This window comes from Corylus avellana, chromosome 7, assembly GCF_965113065.1.
Source record: "Corylus avellana chromosome 7, dhCorAvel1.hap1.2, whole genome shotgun sequence".
In the NCBI taxonomy this organism is placed as follows: domain Eukaryota; kingdom Viridiplantae; phylum Streptophyta; class Magnoliopsida; order Fagales; family Betulaceae; genus Corylus; species Corylus avellana.
This window is the reverse complement of record NC_142496.1, coordinates 1,327,145-1,348,686: the sequence shown is the minus strand read 5'-3', so window position 1 is coordinate 1,348,686 and position 21,542 is coordinate 1,327,145. Positions and strand designations below refer to the sequence as shown.

At 36.9% G+C, this 21,542-nt stretch overlaps 2 protein-coding genes across 3 annotated transcripts; one reads left to right on the top strand and one right to left on the bottom strand.

The window, feature by feature from the left end:
• Positions 1 to 1,712: 1,712 nt before the first annotated feature.
• On the bottom strand, positions 1,713 to 6,904 carry LOC132185861 (Transport protein particle (TRAPP) component). The gene is made up of 8 exons (XM_059599664.2): positions 6,749 to 6,904; positions 6,410 to 6,498; positions 5,901 to 5,964; positions 5,583 to 5,660; positions 4,730 to 4,806; positions 4,558 to 4,624; positions 4,367 to 4,474; positions 1,713 to 2,164 (listed from the first exon to the last, which is right to left on the bottom strand). Exons 1-8 carry the CDS (start codon positions 6,818 to 6,820, stop codon positions 2,135 to 2,137), a joined length of 585 nt encoding a protein of 194 aa, XP_059455647.1. The 5' UTR covers positions 6,821 to 6,904; the 3' UTR covers positions 1,713 to 2,134.
• Positions 6,905 to 8,608: 1,704 nt separating this feature from the next.
• FIP1[V] (FIP1[V]-like protein) lies at positions 8,609 to 20,197 on the top strand. Of its 2 annotated transcripts, none has more exons than XM_059597092.2 (9): positions 8,609 to 9,620; positions 11,872 to 12,128; positions 13,306 to 13,432; positions 13,508 to 13,576; positions 13,694 to 13,834; positions 14,066 to 14,167; positions 14,275 to 14,627; positions 16,033 to 17,695; positions 18,993 to 20,197. In XM_059597092.2, the coding sequence occupies exons 1-9, from the start codon at positions 8,796 to 8,798 to the stop codon at positions 19,554 to 19,556; spliced, it is 4,101 nt and encodes a 1,366-aa protein (XP_059453075.2). In that variant the 5' UTR covers positions 8,609 to 8,795; the 3' UTR covers positions 19,557 to 20,197. The 2 variants fall into 2 exon arrangements, with proteins under 2 accessions (XP_059453075.2, XP_059453074.2); XM_059597091.2 differs by having other exon boundaries at positions 13,694 to 13,849.
• Positions 20,198 to 21,542: the final 1,345 nt, after the last annotated feature.

Sequence of the window (21,542 nt, the reverse complement as noted above, 5' to 3'; positions counted from 1 at the left end):
TGTTTGCAAGACCTTGACTCTATAAGATCGATAAACCTCCAACTCGTCTCCTTACTCACAATCTTCTTCAACGTGATTTTCCTTTATTGGATCATTCTGATAGACTTCTCAATGAAACTCAATGAAACTAACAATAATCCTCTAAGAGGAATAATCAGGCTCACACAGATTTTCTCTCTAAGCACAGCCTCTCATGAAACCTAGGCTAGAATTTCGTACATCTCTCTCTATAAAGATATATATATATATACCCTCGACAAAACCCGAGACTTGACACACTTCAAATCACGTTTTGGGTGTAAAACTTTCGGGGTGTCCGGATAGGTTAATAGGCTGTCCGGACAAAGCCTTGCGGAGCAAAAACTGAGTTTCTGGAACTATTGTCCGGACAGGGCATGCAGAGGTGAAAATCAGCAATCATCAACAATCTGGAAATTCCGTCGGTCCTTGATCAATAGCTTTGATCGATAAGTGTTTGTAGTCCGATTAAGTTGAAACTTTGCAGGGACGTTTATGACACATGAATCTACATTATGAATGGTGGAGATTTGATTTTGAGCATTCTATATTAGTGTTTGAACCTGTGGATAGTAACATTTGCATTTTGAAACTGAATTAAACCAACACAAAAACTAACATTTTTTATCGGTATTCTTAAGAAATTCTGAATAATTTTTTCTACACATTTTTTTGTGGGTTTACCTAAAAATAGTTTTTTATTTTATTTTATTTTTATTAGTTTTAACATATTCTTCAAAATGACAAATATTGCACAACTCTAACTTGGATAGCATAAAGCTAGCATCATCTTGAATTGTTGGTTCTCCAAGACATCCACAAAATTGCTCTTTAACGATTTTATAAAATCTCTTAGGATATCTTCTAAACCTGGGAAATTAGAAAGTAGCGTAATTTATTGTTGCATTGCTTTAACCACGGCAAGATATCTGCTTGAAGTATAGCTATAAGGTAATTAAGGAAAACTCAACTATTTTACATTCGTTGTTTACAAAAGACTTGGTTGCACTCTTTTTATAGAAGAGTGAAAGACAAAAAGATAAATAATAAAGGATAAGGGAAGAGAATTTAGGAAATATAGGTGTGTTATACACAGATTGCTTGTTTCTTTAAAGCAGGAATAAGCAGCATTAAGCAACAGAAAGTCGTCCGTGCAGCACACATGTAACCTAAAGAGGTTTCCAGAGTTGCTTTAATGCATATGCATTCAGAATCTGGAAAACTTGCTTTTAAAAGCTTATTGGGAAATCCAACTACAGAAGACAGTATCATTCTCAAATCAATGGCTTCAGAACTCAAAAGGGAACCTGGAAGATCCAGATATTTCTGATGCCTTCCAGACAACAATGTATCAATTTTCATGAAACTTCTTCCTTTTTGAAACCAACATCCAGTACATAATTTTTTGATGACGCGGAACTTCACCTAGGTAGGGCCCTTCGGACTTACTCCTAGAGAGTAAACCCTAAATACACGACCCTACCCACCAAAACCGTGTATCAAGTAATTTAGGGAAACATCCAGTATATATTATATTAAGCCCTCGAAAACTAACTAGGAATTTTACTGTAAATATTTTGTCTGAAATTCACCAAAATCATACTTGATATATTAATATCACCATAGTTATTACCATAATCAATGTGAACAGTAGAAGTGTAACTTCAAAAACAAAAGTATCATCACCCTTACCATGTGAAAGTCGCTCCTCCATTATACTATAACAAGATCCACACTTCAATAACAAATAAAGCTGTGCTCTTTGAAATTGCAACAAGGCATACAAGAACTTTTTCTCTCCTTAAACACTCCTCTTAGTTCCTATGAACATTGAAATAAACATGATTTTCTTTTTTTCCCCTTTTGTTCCTTTTCTAAGTCAACTGACAATAATGATTGCTAATTCTACATCAGCATAGTTATTGTGACATGAAGTAGAGTGTAAAGCAACAGAAATCAATGATAGGAATTCAAGTTGGCCCAAGTGAGAGAACTGGCAGGTGAAAATCCTATTTATTTGACAAACCAGCTAATATCTCACCATCCTTCACCATCTATTCATCATGTTCTTGCTGATCATCACAAACATTACATGTAATAAATCCTGGCACAAACATTAACCTAACCTTGCTTCTCTTTGCAGTACCTAGAAAAAATAAGCCAAAAACAGATTAGAAAACTAGTGGTAGATGCTAACTAGTCAGAAAAAGAACAAGCTGCAAGAATGGCAATATAATTAACTAGTTTATGTTGCGATGATGGGTCTTTACGCATTTAATAGAAAACATCTTTTTTAGTTCTATTTACATAATATGTGCTTAAGTGAAGGATACACCTTATATGTTGATATAATCAAATATGCTGTACCACAAAAAATATTGGGGATAAAGTACACGGAGAAGAGAATTTTAAAATGAACTCCAAAAGCCTGTTTACACTTCAGAGGCCCCTTAACAAAGAAAATGGAAATATCATCCAGGAAAAACAAATATAGAGATAGTTAAGCGGTATGATGAGTAAGATAGTGGATATGGAGGAGTTATGCAGACTGAACTCACTAGATCTGACTTGAAAGAAGAAAATTGTGAAACAGCATACACCCTCCACCCAGTACAATAGGGATGAACAGCTATAAAACTCAATTGTACTAAATCTGTAAGAAAAAACTATGACAAATTAAGTTTAGAAGATCCGGTAAAAATATAGACCCTCTTATTAAGAGAGTGCACTATCATTAACCACTTGCTCCTGCAAGCAATTTTATTCAAGCTCCTGTTTAGTATGATTAGCTGTATGTTGCTCAATGGAATTTGAGAACTATGCTAATGAGTAATGACCATCATCCCACGCATTTCTCGTTCAGGTTGGATTGACATAGGTTACATATATCCTTAGGCCAAGTGGAAGTGGAACATGCTAAGAACCTCAGAGAACACTACATTTGACAATCAAAACCCCCAGGCAAGCCTTATGTCACCATATTCTAATATTGTGTTTACGTAACTCCAACATGCCCAACTTTACCATATTCAGTCTGTTTTACTGTTTTTTTATTTCCTTTTTTTCTTTTTTCAGTAGGCATCTAATCTCCCCTCCTGACTCTCCAACAATATGCCATCTTCAAACCAATGTAATTTTGAATCAACTCAAAACTCCCTATAGCAACATATCAGTCTTTAATTAAAGAAACGGAAAATTACAAAGATGTATGACAAGAGACCCATGGAGATCGTTTGGGATCAAACATCAGATATTGATAATCTGGAACATTATACTCATTAATCCTCATGACATTTGATATGATAAACCCTGAACAAGAGATCAAGGCTCAATTTCTATTATACTCTATGTAGTGCACATCTAAGGGTGGTAACTACAGTTTTTAGCCTACATCACCTGAGGCATTCCCACAAATGAAAAATGGCAACTATGGACATTGTCTCCGTAACTTGGAAGTTAGAACTAGAGTGAGATACAAAACAGAAAGGAAAGCTTTCTAGAGGGGTTATGGATATCTTTGTGGAAAGATACTTAGTTGCAGGGAACACTGATCTCTTATGTATTAAAGGTAACATTTAGCACATATTATAAGGCCCTTAGAAGCATTCAAATTTAATGGAAAAAAGTATAGGTATAATCGATCAATTGCAAATATAACACATATAAATGCACTAATTTTGATACTCATTCATTGATTTGCAGTGACCTAAGTACCAACAAATTGCTTGAACAGTACAACTCCCTATGCAAGTAATGGTTGTTCAGTTAATTAAGTAGTGCAGAAAATAATCTAGATCTGCATGCAATTGCAAAGCACTCTTGAGCTGAGTCACATAATGCAAGAATCCATCCACACTAACATTAAGCATATATTTAATATTCATACCAGATTAAGTAAACCGCAGTAGCAAACACATGCAAGTTCTAATTTACTGGGACAGTGGAGCTACACATTTTGGGAAGAGAAGAAAAGGAGATAAGGGGTGGGAATGTTTCAAGAGGATGATATCAGCTTTGTTTAGAAAGAAAGCCATAATGTGTGGAAAACCTTCTATCTACACATTTTGGGGAGAGAAGAAAAGGAAGATAAGGGGTGGGAATGTTTCAAGAGGATGATATCAGCTTTGTTTAGAAAGAAAGCCATAATGTGTGGAAAACCTTTTATCAACTGTAAACAGTTTTTTTTAAAAAAATTGTTATACCATGCCTGTAATCACCGACCAACCACATACATCATCAGAACATGAATTGAGACCTCTGGGTCCCAAGGACGAGACTCAGCCAACTTTTCTACTCATTGAAGTTAACTCCAAATAACATACTTGGAAAGGAGAATGTTTTCCTTTACCTCTTCAGCAAATTTGATCAAAATGGTTGTCCGAGGTCGTTGCTGACCTTCCATTGGCACAAAATGAGCTGTTACAACAGCAGGAAAACCAGCACTGTCCAAAACACCCTTCAAAGATAAAGAAAAATCACATTAGAGCCTCCAACACCTAGACTATCAGCTAATAGGAACAAAGGCAATGAAGTACTTACCCTTACTATTCCAGCAACAAATGCCCCACAATTAAATGTCCCCATGTCTTTTGGAATTGAAATAAATCTACAACCCCAAATTGGAGCAATTAGCTGGACAATAACGTAAACCTAAATATCCAGCTAGCTGTAATATCTGCACTAAAAAATTATAATAGCCAGGAATTTTTACCTGTTCACAAGGAGCTCCTTCTCACTGATCATGTATTCATCTTCATGTTCAGTGCCTTTCTCAAGTGAGTCAGCCACCTAAAATGATCAAAAAGAGGATTTGGTAAGATTATTGCTTAACAGAAGTATATCATATTATAGTACAGAAAGAACAGAACTAAAAGCTAGCAGGGGAAATTTTGGGCCTAAATTGTGCATTGATACAAATGAAGATTCATGGAATCATGCAGAACAGTCAACATTACCATTTTTTCTGCTAAACCAATGGAGCAAAGACGATATTTCATTTGGTTCATGCAATATAACTATTTCTATTATTCATGCAGTCTAACTGATTGGCATAAATTTTTTATTACCCTTTTATGTGGTTGGCAAGAATAAAACCAAAATCCAACTTAACCAACAATTTTTTTACGTTCTGTGACTGCTGTCTACCAAAACGGCCACATAGATCCAGTTATATCCTAAGTAACCAACTGGACACCAAATTAACCATATTACCAACAAAACTTCACCAGACGCCACCAAGAAAATGAGAACAAGAAGTCAAGAGTAACCTCACTCAAAAGAATTACATTAAAACAGAATCCATAAATTAAAACAAGTAACAGCAAATTAATAAGTTTGCTACCACAAAATATACTTCAATTGTTCAAACACTTCTAAGTTCTAATATAATTGTCAGAACTTCCCCCTATCTTAGCACAGGCTTGTCACAAAACATTCAGAGATTGAATGATATTACTGAGTACAACATTCAGTTGCTGACAAACAAAATGCAATAAATTGTTTCATTTAAAAACCATTGAACTACAGGGGGAAGAATAAACAAAAATAACAACAACAGCATTCACCTTTCCAAATAACACCTTCCATACAGTGCTGTGTACAAAGGAAAGAATGCCCAACAATCGTGTTTCCCTTCTGTTTCCCTGTGGCATCAAGAAAAACATCACTATTCTATTCATGCTAACCTCATGAAAGATTAGATATATACCACACTCATGCATTACACACATTTGCAAACCTAAATAGAGAACATATTACAAACCCACAATACTAGTTGATTTTGATTGATGACAACCCATTACAGCAAAACCACAATAATATCCCAATACAATTGCATTCAGGAAGACATGAACCCAAAGTAGAACTTCAACAGTGTCACATACCTTATCTCTATGGCAAAGAAGTTCCAAAACTCGAGCCCCAACCGCATAGCCTGCATCCTCCAGCCTGTTCCATGTACCATAAATTTTGTCAAACACTCAAATGGAAAAATTTCAAGAAAAGTCAATCTAAGCAACCCATGTCTCAGCTGAAAGCTTCTAACCATCCAATTTCTAAGGGTCTTTTTCTTCTTTCTTTACCTTCAAATATAATCTCCAACTTCTATCAATTTATGCTTTGTTTGGCCAACAAAGCTAGATTTAAAGTACAATATCGAGTTTCTCACTTAAAACATGAAAAAGTAAAATCACTCAAAGACAACTGCGTAGAACCATCCAACCTAGTCGAATCAATGAAATTCCATTATTTGCAATAGAAGACAACGTAAAACATCTATGAAACTTTCATTCTCATCATCAATTTTCTCGGCAACCAAACAATAACCCGAACTCAGTATACAAAAGCATAATATAGAATGCGATAGCCAATACGCGGTAGTGAACAATTTCACCTTCTTTCTAACTCGGCAATGTTGTCCACCTGCGTCTGATTGTACTGCACAAGCTCAGAAAACAGGAACGCAAACGCGCTCAAACTGACCTGCAAACAAAACCTCAATTTATAAGCCGAAAAGTCACCAAAAATGAATATAGAATCTCAAATCTCGCTCTCTTTCTTCATTTTGCGCTTTTTGGAACCAAAACGCGCAGAGATTCAAATGCTTTGACAAAATTTCGGAGAGATCTAAGAAGAATTTAAAGAAACGTTTCGAAGTGAGCTGAACACCGCTATTTGGAATTGATTCGGTAACTGATTAAGAGAGCAAAGTTCGAGAGAGAGAGAGAGAGACCTCTTGCTTGCCCTTGCTGAGGGGCTTGTCGAGGACGTTGGAGTACTGCTTGATCTTCCCAACTCCGATCATCTTCGTCTTACTCCGTGCGTGTGTGAGACAAACTGTAATTTTTCTCAGATGTAAGTATTCACACCCATGCCCGTGGAAACCAAATGGTACTTCCAAGCGTGAATGATATTTCTTTGTATTTTTAAAAAAATTTAATTATATAATTGAAATTGTATATAATTTCTGTTATAAAATTTACAACAAAAATGTTAATGCTACAAGTTCATACTGTGTTTATCCAAAAATGACGTGGCTTTTAAAATCGTTATTGACGTTGTGATCGATCATTATTAGATTTTGATCAAATGATAATTTTAAAAACTACCTCATTTTTTTAGGGACACAAATACAAGTAATTCTATATAACCTTATCAATTATTCCAATAGTTTATTTATACCGGTTGACGTTGTGTGTTTTAAGTGATTAATATGAAAAGTTATTTAAAACATGTAACATTAACCAATATAAAATGTATGTGATAAATTGGTGCGAAGAATATCATTACACTTAGTTTATTACCATCACAACGTCTAATAATAACAATTTTTTCTTAAAATTGTATGAAATAATATTTCTTTTTGTCTTAATCTCAATAAACCTATTTGGGATGGTTCTATTCTCTATGTGGCATTTGGGCCTCCTAATCATCAATTTGCCTACAATCCATATACCAAGACACTTAGCCCTAGAAAATGTGCTCACTCAAAGCCTCATAAAACTTCAAAACAACATGAATAATCTGAATTTCTCTTAGTCTCAAGCCAAAATCAATAGTTGTAAGGCCCATACCACATCTTTTCTAATATATTTAAAAATCACAGTTTGGCCAGATTGACCTTTTAAGCTTACAAAACTCATAACATTTTTCATACAAACTCCAAATGAAACTTGACCCAATTTTCTCTCAACAGTCAACTCATGGAGGCATAACATAATAAAAAATCCAGCTAAAAATTTCACCATTTGGCACCTTGATGGATTGTCCTAGGTTTATCCTCAAAATTCGTTTGACCTATGAGACTTTCCAAATCATATATTGGCCTATAAGCATAAAAAAAATCATTAAACCATTCCCAAAATTCTCATGTTTCTTAGGCTATGCTTGGGAAAGAACTGGACTGGAAAGAGGACCCAAAGACCCAAAACTCTAAAAAAATTCTCACATTATTCCTCTCAAAATTAACATCAACTTCTTACTTTTTACCTCAAAATTAACTTTTTATTACTATTCAAATAAAAAAATCACTACAAAACAATTTTTTTTTTTCTTCACATCAATCAAATATGCTACAGTTTCAGTCCACTTCATTTATCAACTCCTTTGCCAAACATAAGCTTAGTTATTATATGTTTGAACATTCATAGCCTATATGATTTATTGTGATCAAATCATTACATTCTTACTTTTTTTCAAGTAGCTATAGTCTATAGACACACTTACTTGTCTACAGACCTCTTTCGAAAATGACCCGCTAACTTATATTCAAAAAAAAAAAAATTATATATCACACTTTTATTTCACTTTACTGATGTTATAGTGATGGAAGATTGATAGAATGCTTATACTAAAATTGGACAAAGCCCGTGTGTTAAATAAAAAATAAAATCAAAAATCAAAACCAGGGGCTTAAGTAGAAAATTATTTGATCTAATTTTCTCCTAACAAAAATGGCATTTCAATTTTCATCTGTAATTTGTATTACTTGTTAAAAATGACAAACCCTATTTAATCCGAAAAAAAGAAAAAGACAAATGAGTAAAAGAAAAGAAGGGCAACGAACTTGGAAGCAAAGCTGTGTAAACGGAAACACAGAGACATAAAAAGCCGCATTACTCTTTCAACGCATCTCTCCTCGCGCACACACACACAAACAAACAAACAAACACACAAACACCTCCCGAACCTCAAAGCCCTTCCCCCAACAAGCTTACCTGAGTCTCCTCTCTTCTCTCTCTCTAACAAACGCACACACACTCTCTCTCTTTCCATCTCTAATGGAAGACGACGACGAGTTCGGAGATCTGTACACGGACGTGCTACGGCCTTTCACTTCCACGTCGTCATCATCCGATGCTCTGGAGACCCACGGGGCGTCCCTGGCGCCGCCACCTCTCACCCGTCCGATCGATCTCAACCTCAAGAGCGACGACGACGAGATCCTCTTTGGAGCTGCCCGCGCCAATTCCGCTGCTCCCAATCGTCCCTCCGATCAAACCCTAGCTACCCGCCCCACCGAGCTCGAGTTGGCTCCGAATTCGATACCCCGCGACGAGAGAGTCGAGGATTTTGCTGGTCGGTCTGGGGTTTTGGACGGGGGGCGTGTGGAATTACCGAAAAGGGCTTCTCCTGAGGATGTGAAATTCGATATCGAGGAGGTTAATACCGGAATTTTTGATGCTGGCTCTGAGCCGATCATCCCGGGACTCTCCGGCGCACCGGCAGCGAATCTAGAAGCTTCTACCGCCGATAACGATTGGGACAGTGATAGCGAGGACGATTTGCAGATAGTGTTGAATGATAGCAACCACGGGCCTATGGCGATGGAAAGAGGTGCAATTGGTGGTGAAGAGGACGACGACGATGACGATGAAGACGGGGACCCGCTGGTTATTGTGGCGGATGGGGAGCTGAATCAGGAGCTGGAGGCGCAGGATTGGGGTGAGGATGCGACGGGGCAGGCGGTTGGGATGGATGGCGAGAGGAAGGAGACGGGGGAGGCGGGGAAAGTTGGTGGTGGTGGCGGAGGGGCCGTGGGAGTGGTGGCTCCGAAAATTGGGTATAGCAATCATGGGTATCATCCATTTCATTCTCAGTTTAAGGTCAGTGTGTTATATGCTGCTGTTGCTTGAAAATAGGGAAATTTTGTGTACATGGGGTTGACTTGTGTTTTCCCCTTATTTGATGAGAATTGGAGCGTGGTTGTGGCTTGTAATTGTTGTACAGTGTGAATTGTTGGGAAAATTTGATGCTTTGGATTTGAATTTGCGGTCTGGGTAAGTTTCATGTATGTTGGTGTTTGAAAAAGTAGAAAGGAGTGACCACTTAAAATTGTATTTTTCTCCTTCCTGGGAGCAATGGAAATGAAAATTGGTTGGCTTAGTAAGTGTTTGATGATTCTTAGTGTATGCTTGAGATTTTATTTCTATTGAAAGTAAAGGCAGGATGCTTGCAGCTTGCAGCTTGCGTGTAAAATCATCTGATTTAAGTAAAAATTTTGGCAACGATGCGTTATTGGGAGTTGCATATCATGGAAGAATTTGAGCTGATTTCCCTTCCAATCAGTTACCAATATAAATAATGGGTCCTTATTCAAGCTACTAGGTATATTGTGTTAAAGTCTGTAGAAGATTTCTGTGCGGTGTAGGTGTTATCCTTCATACTGTTTGTTTCAACGCCTGGTGCTAGGATTTGAGCCTGATTGTAAATTTATTATTAGGAAACTTTAACAACATAGGTTCTGATGGCAAACACTTTATCTTCGGCGACTGATCTGTAGAGTCTCTGAGATTAAGGCTGATGGATGTTTAACACAAAGTTGGCGTTGTTTGTTCCTCTATTTCTTCATAATCGTTGTCATTGTTGTCAGCATCACCATCTAATTCTTCTGGTACCGCTTCTCTCATATGATGAAGAAAGATATGCTGTTGATGAAATTCAGAATATTGAGTGAACAAACTCATATGGTAACTTTATGCCACAAGGAATTTATATGCGGCATGCCTTCATTGATCTATTGCAAGTATCTTTTACAGCAGGTTGCCACAGTTGGGGTGGTTGAGAAGGGGCAGTTATTGTAAAAGCAGTTTATTGGCTTCCATGTTTTTTACTCCTATGATCAAGAACAAATTCATATAGCTCATTTGCAAATCAAAAAGTAAAACGCTGGAACTGTGGACGCTGCTACTACATCGTGTAGTAGAGAAACTGTATTGCTTGATGTGTAAATTAAAGTGACAAAATATCTTATATAATGCTGCACCCTACAACTCCTCCCACCTCGAAAGAAAAAGGAAAAACAATAGAAAATAGAAAATTTTCTGTTTGTTATTATGTTAATAAAATGTTTTATAAAGACAAGCTCATGCTACCATCCTCTGGACTATTTTTTGCTTGCCTGCCTCATTGGTTGCATTTGCAAACTTTACGTCAATTCTAGTTTGTAACGATTGTTCAATTTTGGGGATGTAGATTTTGCTGGAGTAGTTTTCTGGTACGATAAGTCCAATCTTTTTGTTTACATACTGGTCAAATGCCTTAAAAGTCCTTTTGAGGTCTGATTTCATCCTACTTAATATTTTGGGAACTCTTGCTTCTGCTCTACACTCCAAACGTTGTTATTCCATGATGGTTCCTACTTTTTATGCCAAAGCACCGGTGCTTCGTATGACATAGCATCTTTATCATTGATATCTACCCTGCCCAAACCCCCTTGTTTACAGTGGAAAAACTGGTTCTATATCGATCAAGCCTTCCTTTGTATTCTTCAGCTGCTGTCTCCCAGCCCGTGATCTGACAAGTGGTTAATTCTCTGTGGTTATCTCAGGGTCATTGTATTTCTTGATGCGTATCATTTGTTTTTTCATGCTATAAGGAAAATGAAATAATTTTAAATCTACAGTTATTGCCTTTAACCTTGGTATTTGATTTGAAAAGGTTATCTTTAAACTTATCAAACAAAGGTTATCCGTGATAGGCCTCTAAGATTGAATTATATCTTCTTATTTTTGGTTTCTTGTTACTTCTTTTTTTTTTTTTTTTTTTGAATTTTAGAAATGTATAAACTTGTTCTTTGAATTTTATTCGTGCCTAGGAAGATTGATCTTCCCCCTCCTCACTCTTCTCTTTACCAGTGAGCTTGTATTTTAAATTCAAGATAAGTGTGTCTAAATTAATTTATTTTGAATGATGTACCTGCAAAGCTTCTTGTTTGTTTATGTAAAGGAAGGAAAGAATCTGCTGTAGCTGGAATTATTCTTTTTGATGGTTAAAGCAACTTTTTAATTATTGGCTTATACCTGTTTGTTTTCCCTGCACATAAATCCTAATTATTCACTTTTTGTTAACATGCAGTATGTTAGACCTGGTGCAGCACCAATGCCTGGAGCAACTACTTCCATTCCTGGAGTAGCCCCAGGCCAAGTTCGTCCGCTTGTCAACATGGTTCCTATAGCTGGTCGTGGTAGAGGTGATTGGAGACCAACAGGAATAAAAAATGCTCCTCCAATGCAAAAAGGTTTCCATTCAGGTTTCGGAGCGCCTGGTTGGGGGAACAATATGGCAGGGCGAAGTTTTGGCAGTGGACTGGAATTCACACTTCCTTCTCATAAGTAATTTTCAATTAGCTGCATATGCTGGTTGCTTGTTAATTATCACGATAGTCGCATGTTGTTAAAACATCTCATGGTTTAGAACAATTGCATGTCGCATGTCAAACATTCTCATTGTTTTGATGATGTAGTCCATAAAAACATATGTGACTGTGTACTAGAACATTCTCATTGTTTGGTTCTTTATGTTGTCCATTATTAGGTATTAAAATGTGGGGTAAGGATGTATCGGTTTGCATTATTTCTTATTGTGATAATGCTTGATATTTTATTCATTTGTGTAATGGGTTTTTGCGTTGTCATTGATGCTTGTATGTCCAGTTTTTCAAACTTCTCCATTCTGAACATGTAATTCTACTCTTTCAGTTTCTTATATCTTAGCTGACCTCATGGGATGTGGCTCGTTTGCTGCGGCATGGCCTCTCCATTTTTAGTTGGGGCGCCTTTACGCTTTTAATAAAACAGTTTATTACTTATCAAAAAAAAAAAAAAACCATTGTTTTTAGTGTATAAAGAGCTAGACTGTAGTTGCTCTTTACTTTTCATTCTAGTTCACTACAGCACTACCTCCTGTGGTTGGTGTTGGTCTGTTGTCTAAAGCCCTTTTAAGCAGATATGTTCCTCTAACTGAACAATATAATGCCACACTATGTGCACTTGGTGGGGGTCCCGCCTAGTACGCTGCTGTTCTAGTCAAAACTCTTGAGATCCAGCGAAAGTGATGACTAATAAATGGACTAATTAGGTTTTAGATTACGTACTATAGTGGGTGCACACTATGAGAGACCAATAAATCTTATCTGCCAGAAGAGAGAGGGGAAAAAGAAAAAGAAAAGTATTTATTCATTGTTAGATGGTCCTGACTATCATGTAGTGATGGAGTTTAGTGTTCATTGTTAACTTGTTAGTGTCACACTTGTGTCTATTATTCAAAATCAATCCTTGTTCAGCAGTGTGGGAAGTGAAAAAAGGGGGCAATTTTTCTTCTTGCGTGATTCATTACAGGTTTTGATAATGTAGTCCATATCATTTATATTTCAGCATTTTTTGAGATTGGTTTATTACTTATCTAAACAAATTTATATTTCAGTATTCAAGGGTTCTGTAAAAGATTTAATTTTCAATGGTTTTTTTTGGCCTCATGATTTGCTTATTTGACCATCTTGAATATTTTCAGGACCATATTTGATGTTGACATTGATAATTTTGAGGAGAAACCATGGAAATATCCTGGTGTTGATATATCAGACTTCTTCAACTTTGGTTTGAATGAGGAGAGCTGGAAAGATTATTGCAAGCAACTGGTAATATCATTAAGCTTTAATCATACTTTCGACCACATAAACAGAAACTAAGTCCCTGCATATTTGATTTCTCAGGAACAACTCCGCATGGAGTCTACTATGCAAAGCAAAATTCGTGTTTATGAAAGTGGGCGAACAGAGCAGGTACTGAGTGTTTATATATCTCAAGAAAGTTTTTGTTGTTTCCAATAGAAATATGTGGTTTCTATACCCCTGTTCTGGTACCAAGGAAAATTTTTTTTTGGCTTTTATTTGCCCCAGGAGTACGATCCAGATTTACCCCCAGAATTGGCAGCTGCCACTGGTGTTCATGATGTTCCAGCTGAAAACTCAAACCTTGGAAAGGCGGATGTTGGACAAAGTGACTTAGCGAAAGGACCTGCTCGTGTGCGCCCACCTATAGTACGTACAGCTATAGTACGTACAGCTGTCTAACATTATTTTATATTCTACCACTAGGTTTAACTGCTGATTTTCATATAGCTTTATTTGTGTCTCTAACTATCACATTGTTTGCATGTAATTTTTAGCAATCTAGGTAAAACATCTGTAGCTACTAGACATGTTGCAATTATTTACTACTTCGGCTTCCAGGCTCAATGATTTCTTATTTTGTTTTTTATTTCCTACCAGCCAACTGGGAGACCAATACAGGTGGAAGGTGGTAATGGTGAGCGTCTTCCTTCCATTGACACCCGACCTCCTCGCATCCGTGATTCAGATGCAATTATTGAGGTACTTAATTAAACCAGTCTTAAAGTGCACTGATCTAAATGTGTAAGTAGATGCATCATTTTATGCTGCATATTTAATGTAGATAACTGGAAATATTTGGGCAACAGATTGTCTTGCAGGACTCTTTAGGGGATGATTCCTCCACAGGAAATGGTGCCCTAGAACGTCCAGACAATGATCCCCAAAGAGAGGAATTTAGAGAAGGTGATGTAGTTGAAGAAGACAGTGTGCAGGTGGACAGTGAGTATTTTGATGGTTTTCCTCTGGCTTACAACGGCCGAAAGAGAGATCTGGTTGAAAAAAGAAGAAAGCCTTTCATGACTTCTGTTGATAATAACTTACCTGATGGGGATGGAGTATCATCCCTTCCCTCTCCAGAAGCACCTGCCCAGTATCCTGGTTTGCGGGGGCAGACTTCTGTCCATCCTATTGGGAATGTTGGTACCACGTATGATGAAAGGTATGAAATAGTCTTGGATAGATGTCACCTTTGATGTATGTTTATAAAATCACCCATATGTTATTCTGTCCAATGTGATAGTTTTGTGTTCTAATACATTCCTTCAAGTTAGGGAGAGAAGTCCACCTTGATGAAAGAAAGCCTATTCCAATTACTTGGATTGTATTTGAAATCTTTGTTCCACCTTGTGCCTTGTGTTTCTATGTTAATTTTTTTACAGGCGTTTATGCTAATGAATGCTTATCATTTTACACAAAAGCTAAGGGTGTCATCATCTGAACTTGTGAATGCCCAACAAAATTAACTTGCTTCTCATTCTATAAAAGAAGCTTGATACACGGATTCAAGAAGATGTAGTGGACAGTAAAATTGTATGAGAAATCAATAATGATCTTGTAAGAAAGAAAGTAGTTACAACTTATCAAAAAAAAAAAGAAAGAAAGTAGTTACAAGTTGATCATCTTAGAGAGGTGGAACCTGGTAATTGTGAAATCCTTCATCCAAGAATTAACTTGCCTCTCACGTGGATCAGAGAAGCATGAGACAAGGACTCAAGTTGTAGTGGATAATAAATAATATATGAGAAATCAATAATGATCTCGTCAGAAAGAAAAAGCAGTTACAACTTGATCACCCTACAAGTTGTGCTATTTGGAAATTTTCCTCAATTGATTTGGGTTGTCTTGGGTTATGCCTAGATGAGTAGTCGATTTGTATGCTTGTTGGTAGATTGCCGGCAACACTCGAGTGCTGCTGTGTGGAAGATGATGCATTCATGCATTAGTGGTGTCTATAGAGGGAAGTGAATGATAGAAGTTTTGAGGATCGTGAGAGGACTTCGGAAGAGATTAAGTCTTTAATACAATGCATCTTTGGACAGCTGATTTTGTTTTTTTTTGGTGATTAGTTGTCATGATTTTTTTGTTCTTTTTGAGCTAGGTAGCTTTTCTTGTATACTTCCTGTGTACCTAGGGGTGCTTTATACTTTTAATGATATCTCAATTACTTATAAAAAAGAGAGGTAAAAGCTGGTAATTGTGAAATCATTCATCCAAGTATTTATCTGTTTTCTTTGTCCGATCAATAAAAGAAATTTGTATGTATTCCCATTTGGAGCTTTTCAGTTGGCAATATATACTTTTTCCTTCTGGAATTTTATCAAGTACAGCTTATGATAGTGTAGTTTGTTTGCCTAGGTTGTTAACAGCATCGTTCAAGTATTTATCTGGGCATGAAAATGAATTTTCTGACTATAATATACTATGATGTTCTGTTGTATTTATCATGGGTTTCTTGGTTAAATTCTTATAAATTTTTTAGCAGATGTTTATTAGCCTGAGCTGGAAGTATTATTAACTTGTAAGATTGCATGAGAACTCAATAAACTCGCTCCTTTTGGATGCAGGCGGACACAAGGACGGACAAGTGACCAGTCCCCTCATGTGACTCCTAATCGAAGTACGCATGATAGGAAATTTCAGGATAATCAGAAGGAAGAGTCAGTAGAAAGCTTAGACGATAAACATAGTCCGTTGCTATCATCTCCTGACACAGTTAGGGATGCCAGGGAGTTGAGTGTTGACCCTAAAGATGCTGAGCATGATGAGCTTGTGCTGGCTGATGGAAGCCCTTTAATGGAAAAGGAAGAAATGTCTTTGAACACGATAGGTGCAAATGACACCCTTAAAGATGGAGTTGTAAAGAAACAAAAATTGAGTTCTCGTGTCGAACAACCTGTGCTCCAAGAATTTGATGAGGGGGAGGACTCAAAGGCTGCAAGAAGTAGCGAAAACAGCAAAGCAAGATCAGGAAGCAGCAGGGACTATCAAAAGTGGCGCGATGGGGCTGAGGAGGAAGTCATTCAAGAAGGAAATTCAACCATGGTGGAGACTGTGAAAAGGCACCTTGATGAAAATGAACAGGGTCTCCGAAGAAAGAATCGTGACGGAAGGCAAGATATGGAAAGAAATCGCACTGCAATAAAAGGAACAGAAGATTACCCCTATAGAGACTGGGATCCTAGCTCAGGTCATCAATTGCTTATGAAAACTGATGGGTTTAATAGGCGAAAGGAGAGGGACAATCCTGATGGACCCTGGCAACGGAGAGATGACGATCCTTATAATAGAAGGAGTAGAACTGAAGACATGAGGAAGAGAGAGCGTGGTGATGAAATAGGATCCAGACACAGGGGCAAGGTTCGAGACGGCGAGAAAGATGAATATTTACATTCAAAAAAACAGTTGGATAATGGCAGCTATAGGGTTCATTATGATAAGGAGGTTGTCTCACGCCACAGGGAAAGAGATGATGGTCTGAAGAGTAGGTATGAAAATGTCGATGATTACCATAGCAAGAGAAGGAAAGATGAGGAATATCCGAGGAGGGACCATGCTGACAAAGAAGAAATCTTGCATGGACACAGGGAAAGTTCCAGTCGTCGTAAGCGGGAGAGGGATGAAGTTTTGGACCCACGCAAGAGAGATGACCAACTAAGAGTTAGAGATAGCCTTGATGATCACCACTCTGTTAGGCACAAAGATGAGAGCTGGCCGCAGAGAGAAAGGGGCGAAAGGCAGAGAGAGAGGGAGGAGTGGCACAGGCCAAAACAGTCTCATGAAGAATACCTACCCAAGCGGGAAAGAGAAGAAGGACGGGTTGCTGTAAGGGGTGGGCGTGGTCCAGATGATAGAGCATTGGTTAGCCATGCTAGGGCAAAGGAGGATTACAAAGGATTTGATAAAGAATACCAATTTAAAGACATGGTGCGACACACTGAACAGTCCAAGAGAAAGGATCGAATTGAGGATGAAAGTTCACATCATAGGGGACGTGATGATGTTTATCCACGTGGAAATCAATTTAGTAATGATGAAAGAAGATCCAGGCAGGAGAGATCAAGTTCCCGTAATGATCGTGCTGTTAATGCTTCTGATAACCAAAGAGTACATGACAAAAAAAATAGAGAGACTACAAGGAAGAATAAAGACTCTGACGGTGGCGATCACAATGCTTTGGGCCCTTCCAAGAGAAATCAAGAAGACCACAGTGGTCAAATTAATGAGATGGTATGTAGCATGCTTAGACACAAGAATGTAGAATTCTTTCAAGATAAGGAAAAAAGTTCTCCCTTTTAGAAGTTGAGTTATTCGACAATGTCTTAACATGAAGAAAAGTAGGTCATAAGCTTGAATTTGCTAGAATTAAATGACTATGGGAAAAAGGCAAATCTAGCTCAATCCCTTGGTCCAGCAAGGTTTGGTTGAAACTTGAAGCTCATGCTTTCATCTGGAATACTAACAACAAAAGAGGTCTGACTGTTGAAGCTCATTTTAATAATTGGTCACTGACTTTTAATTATTCAGATGTTGGAGTAAGGTTGAAACCGTGATTTCAGAGCATGTTATTGCTAGTAGTCACTTCCAAAATTTCATGTTTTCTGGGTAAAGATGCTAGTTTCTAGGATTTGCAGTGTACCTTTTACTTGGCAATTATAAAGGTTGTAAGAATTCAGATGGGCTAACCAACCCTATTTTTGTAGGTTTCGTGGCAATGTTACCGTTAGAAAACCTAAAATATGTGAATTAATAAATAAAAAGGGCACTGTTATGGAATTCTTGCCTGGGCAAGTGATTTGGAATATTGAATATCGACTCTTTTCCTCATTCAAGGTGAGCATTGTCAATCCTTGTGTATGCTAAGACGCCATTTTCAAGGCTTGGGAGTGGACAGGTTGTTTTAAACTATTTACCTCTGTAGTATTTGATGCATATGCCTTTGCTTATAATTGAAGAGATCCATTAGGGCAAGAACCTCAAACGTAAGTAGCTTTAATATCTGATTTGTCTTAGATAAGGTAATGGTAATATGAACATTGTTTGTTTTAAATATTTTAAGGGAGGAATGAATGCATACAGTTTTCTTTCTTGGATATGACTCATTGAGAGAAATGCTAACCCTCATGAATTGTGATGTTTGTAAATATCAAAAGTTTGTTTCTGACATAAAATTCGATTTTTATTACTTGAGGTCATTCTTGAGGCTTACAGACTAATTTGTAAACTGCTTTGTTTGTCTCGATCAGATTGTCATCTTGTATTGGCATTTCCTATTGTCATTTGATATTATTTTCATCAATTAATCTGGGTTTTGGTTGAGAATTTGAGATACTCTTTGTTGAGACCAGTGAGTTGTGTTCCTCTTTGGGTTCACTACTTTAACCTTATTGGTTAATGTAGGAGGTCTCCCTGCGGGGTTGTATTCATTTCTCATTCGTGTTTGTTGACTTTTGTACTTAAACCTGGTAGGAAGTCTAACCCTTTAGGTAGTGTTCAAATTCATATTTCTTCTTGTGCCATTGTATAGGGCTTGAAAGGTTCTGGTGATCAAGGAAATGGTGAGCATGAGATCTCGGTGCACCGCCGTGCGTCCAGAAAACATAGGGAAGATGCTTCATCAGAAGATGAACTGCAAGACTCAAAAAGAGGGCGCTCCAAGTTGGAACGTTGGACTAGCCACACCGAGAGGGATTACACTATCAACAATAGGTCATCGTCTTCCTTGAAATTCAAGGAGATCGACAGGAACAACAATGGTGCACCTTCTGAAGCCAGCAAACCTCCAGATGAATCTGCTAAGACAGTTGAGGCTGTTGATAATCAACATCCATTGGCTGAAGAGAAAGATGCTTCTGACCTGGAAAGCAAAGATGTCGACACAAAACCTTTGGAAGATAAGCACCTGGATACAGTGGAGAAGTTGAAGAAGCGAAGTGAACGGTTCAAGCTTCCGATGCCAAGTGAGAAAGAGGCCTTGACAATTAAGAAGATCGAGACTGAAGTACTGCCTGCTGCCAAAAGTGAGACTCCTGCAGATTTGGAGATCAAACCAGAACGGCCGCCTCGGAAAAGAAGGTGGATCAGTAACTGAATGTGAAACCAAGGGACCTACATTATTTTGTGGAATTGCGCTTTTGGTTTTGAGAGAAGTCTTGGCCTCTGATTCTTTAATTCTAGAACCCTGCCAGTCCAGTCCAGTCATGCCTTGGGATGATCATAAATGGTTTCTGTAGGGTTTTAGAGATGGCCATGTACCTCTGCAATTGTTATATCATCTTGTAACCGCTGCCACCCTATACTTCTAATATTGTGTAAATACTGGTGAATGTAACATCAAACTGGTCACTGATGGTGGCAAGGAATTATTTTTAGTGTTAATTCGTAAACTTGTGACCCAGAATTTTATCTGGGTTATTCGACGTGGCAAATCTGAATCTGACTGCGAGAAGCCGGTGCTATGGGGAGGCGAGGCTCTTGTTTGCCTGAAGCGGCAGATGTTCGAAGCAAAGAGCTGATGAGCAAAAGGGAAGCAGTTTTACTACGGTGTTCTACTTCTTATAACTGTACTTTGTATCATTAGTTATCATTTTTTTTTTTTTAACTTTTGTTTTTTTTTCCGGCAGCCGGAAGCCTGAAGTAGAGAAGTTCCCTTTGTATTTGAGGAACAAATGAGTTTTAAAAAGTACGAATTTTAAAGATAAAGAAAGAAGAAAACAGGAATGATTTTGGTCATCTTCCGAGTTATCTTATCCCTTTTCTGTGTGTTGGGTTCCTCTAATGAGATGAACACTAATTTTCCCCTTTAATGCATTACTGAGGGAAAGATTTTGCTACTACAACAACAGTAATGATCGCTCCGAGAAGCAAAAACAAGGTAAAATTGTTTGGTTTCAAAATTAGGTTATAAGTTTTTGTGGTATGTCTCCTAATAAATTCCTAAAACCGGCTTTTGGAGGTGACCCAACCACCTTAAAACGCCCTTAGGGATGGTTTATGAAGGTGGTTTGGCTACTGTATAATCAAGTTATTTTATTTTATTTTATTTTTTAAAATTTAAGAATAAAATTGTAACTTACAAAGAATTTGTCAGAAAAATAGCCAAGATTTGTGATTTATAAGTGAATGACAAAGATTTATTTGTTTATAAGTTCAAACTACTGACCAGTTTAACAATTTTTCAAAACAACAACAATTGGAGAGTAGAAATCCCAAGAATTGATTGAACCCCTTGGCATGATATAAACTGATATTGGCTTTTACCATTTGATCAACAAATAAATAAAGACGAAAATTAAATAATAAAAGCATCGAAAGCTTCTTGAGCTAGTGTAAGGTTGGACAGCTCAACTTTCACCATACTTTAAAGGGTCAGTTGAACTTCTGACCTTGCCATAAGTTTGAATTTATATTTTATACATAATATCTTGATTTTATTACATACGGATTCCTATTTTTTTTTTTTTTTTTTTTTGGTGTGTGTGTGTTTTTTTTTTTTGAGTAATGAGAAACCTCATCAGCCCAATCTCTAATCTAAGTACAAAATTGTTCCATCAGAGAAAAGTAATTCTAGAAATCGCAATTTTATCCTATTATTATCCAACTCTGTTGACGATTGACATGTTAATAACAATCAATCTTTGGATCAGCTTTTGTTTTTGTTTTTTTAAAATAATGTGATATACTCTGCCACTATCCTATCACTATCTCATTATGTTGATGTGTCATTGTCAATTTACTCTTAATTTAATCATTGTTATAAGAAAAGAAAAATCTAATAGTAGATTGGCATAGTGATTTCTAGCATTAACTCAATAATAAAAATGATATACAAATTAGATTTCACATATTAAAATTTACATTACAATACAATAATGAATTATATATATATATATATATATATATATATATATATATATGATCCATTTACAACATATATAATCAAGATTTTAAAAAATTTATCATAAAATTTTGATTGGTCTAATCCATTAAAAGTAAATAAATAAGAATTGGCAATAAGACCTCTAGGTATATATATATATATAATCCATTTACAACATATATAATCAAGATTTTAAAA

Excerpts from the sequence above, each read along its gene's own strand:
- LOC132185861 (XM_059599664.2), bottom strand. The coding sequence starts at position 6,820 with ATGATCGGAGTTGGGAAGATCAAGCAGTACTCCAACGTCCTCGACAAG. Across the intron at positions 5,965-6,409 it reads ATTGCCGAGTTAGAAAGAAG|GCTGGAGGATGCAGGCTATG; the intron begins GTGAAATTGTTC and ends TACATGGAACAG. Across the intron at positions 2,165-4,366 it reads TGATCAAATTTGCTGAAGAG|GTACTGCAAAGAGAAGCAAG; the intron begins GTAAAGGAAAAC and ends TATTTTTTCTAG.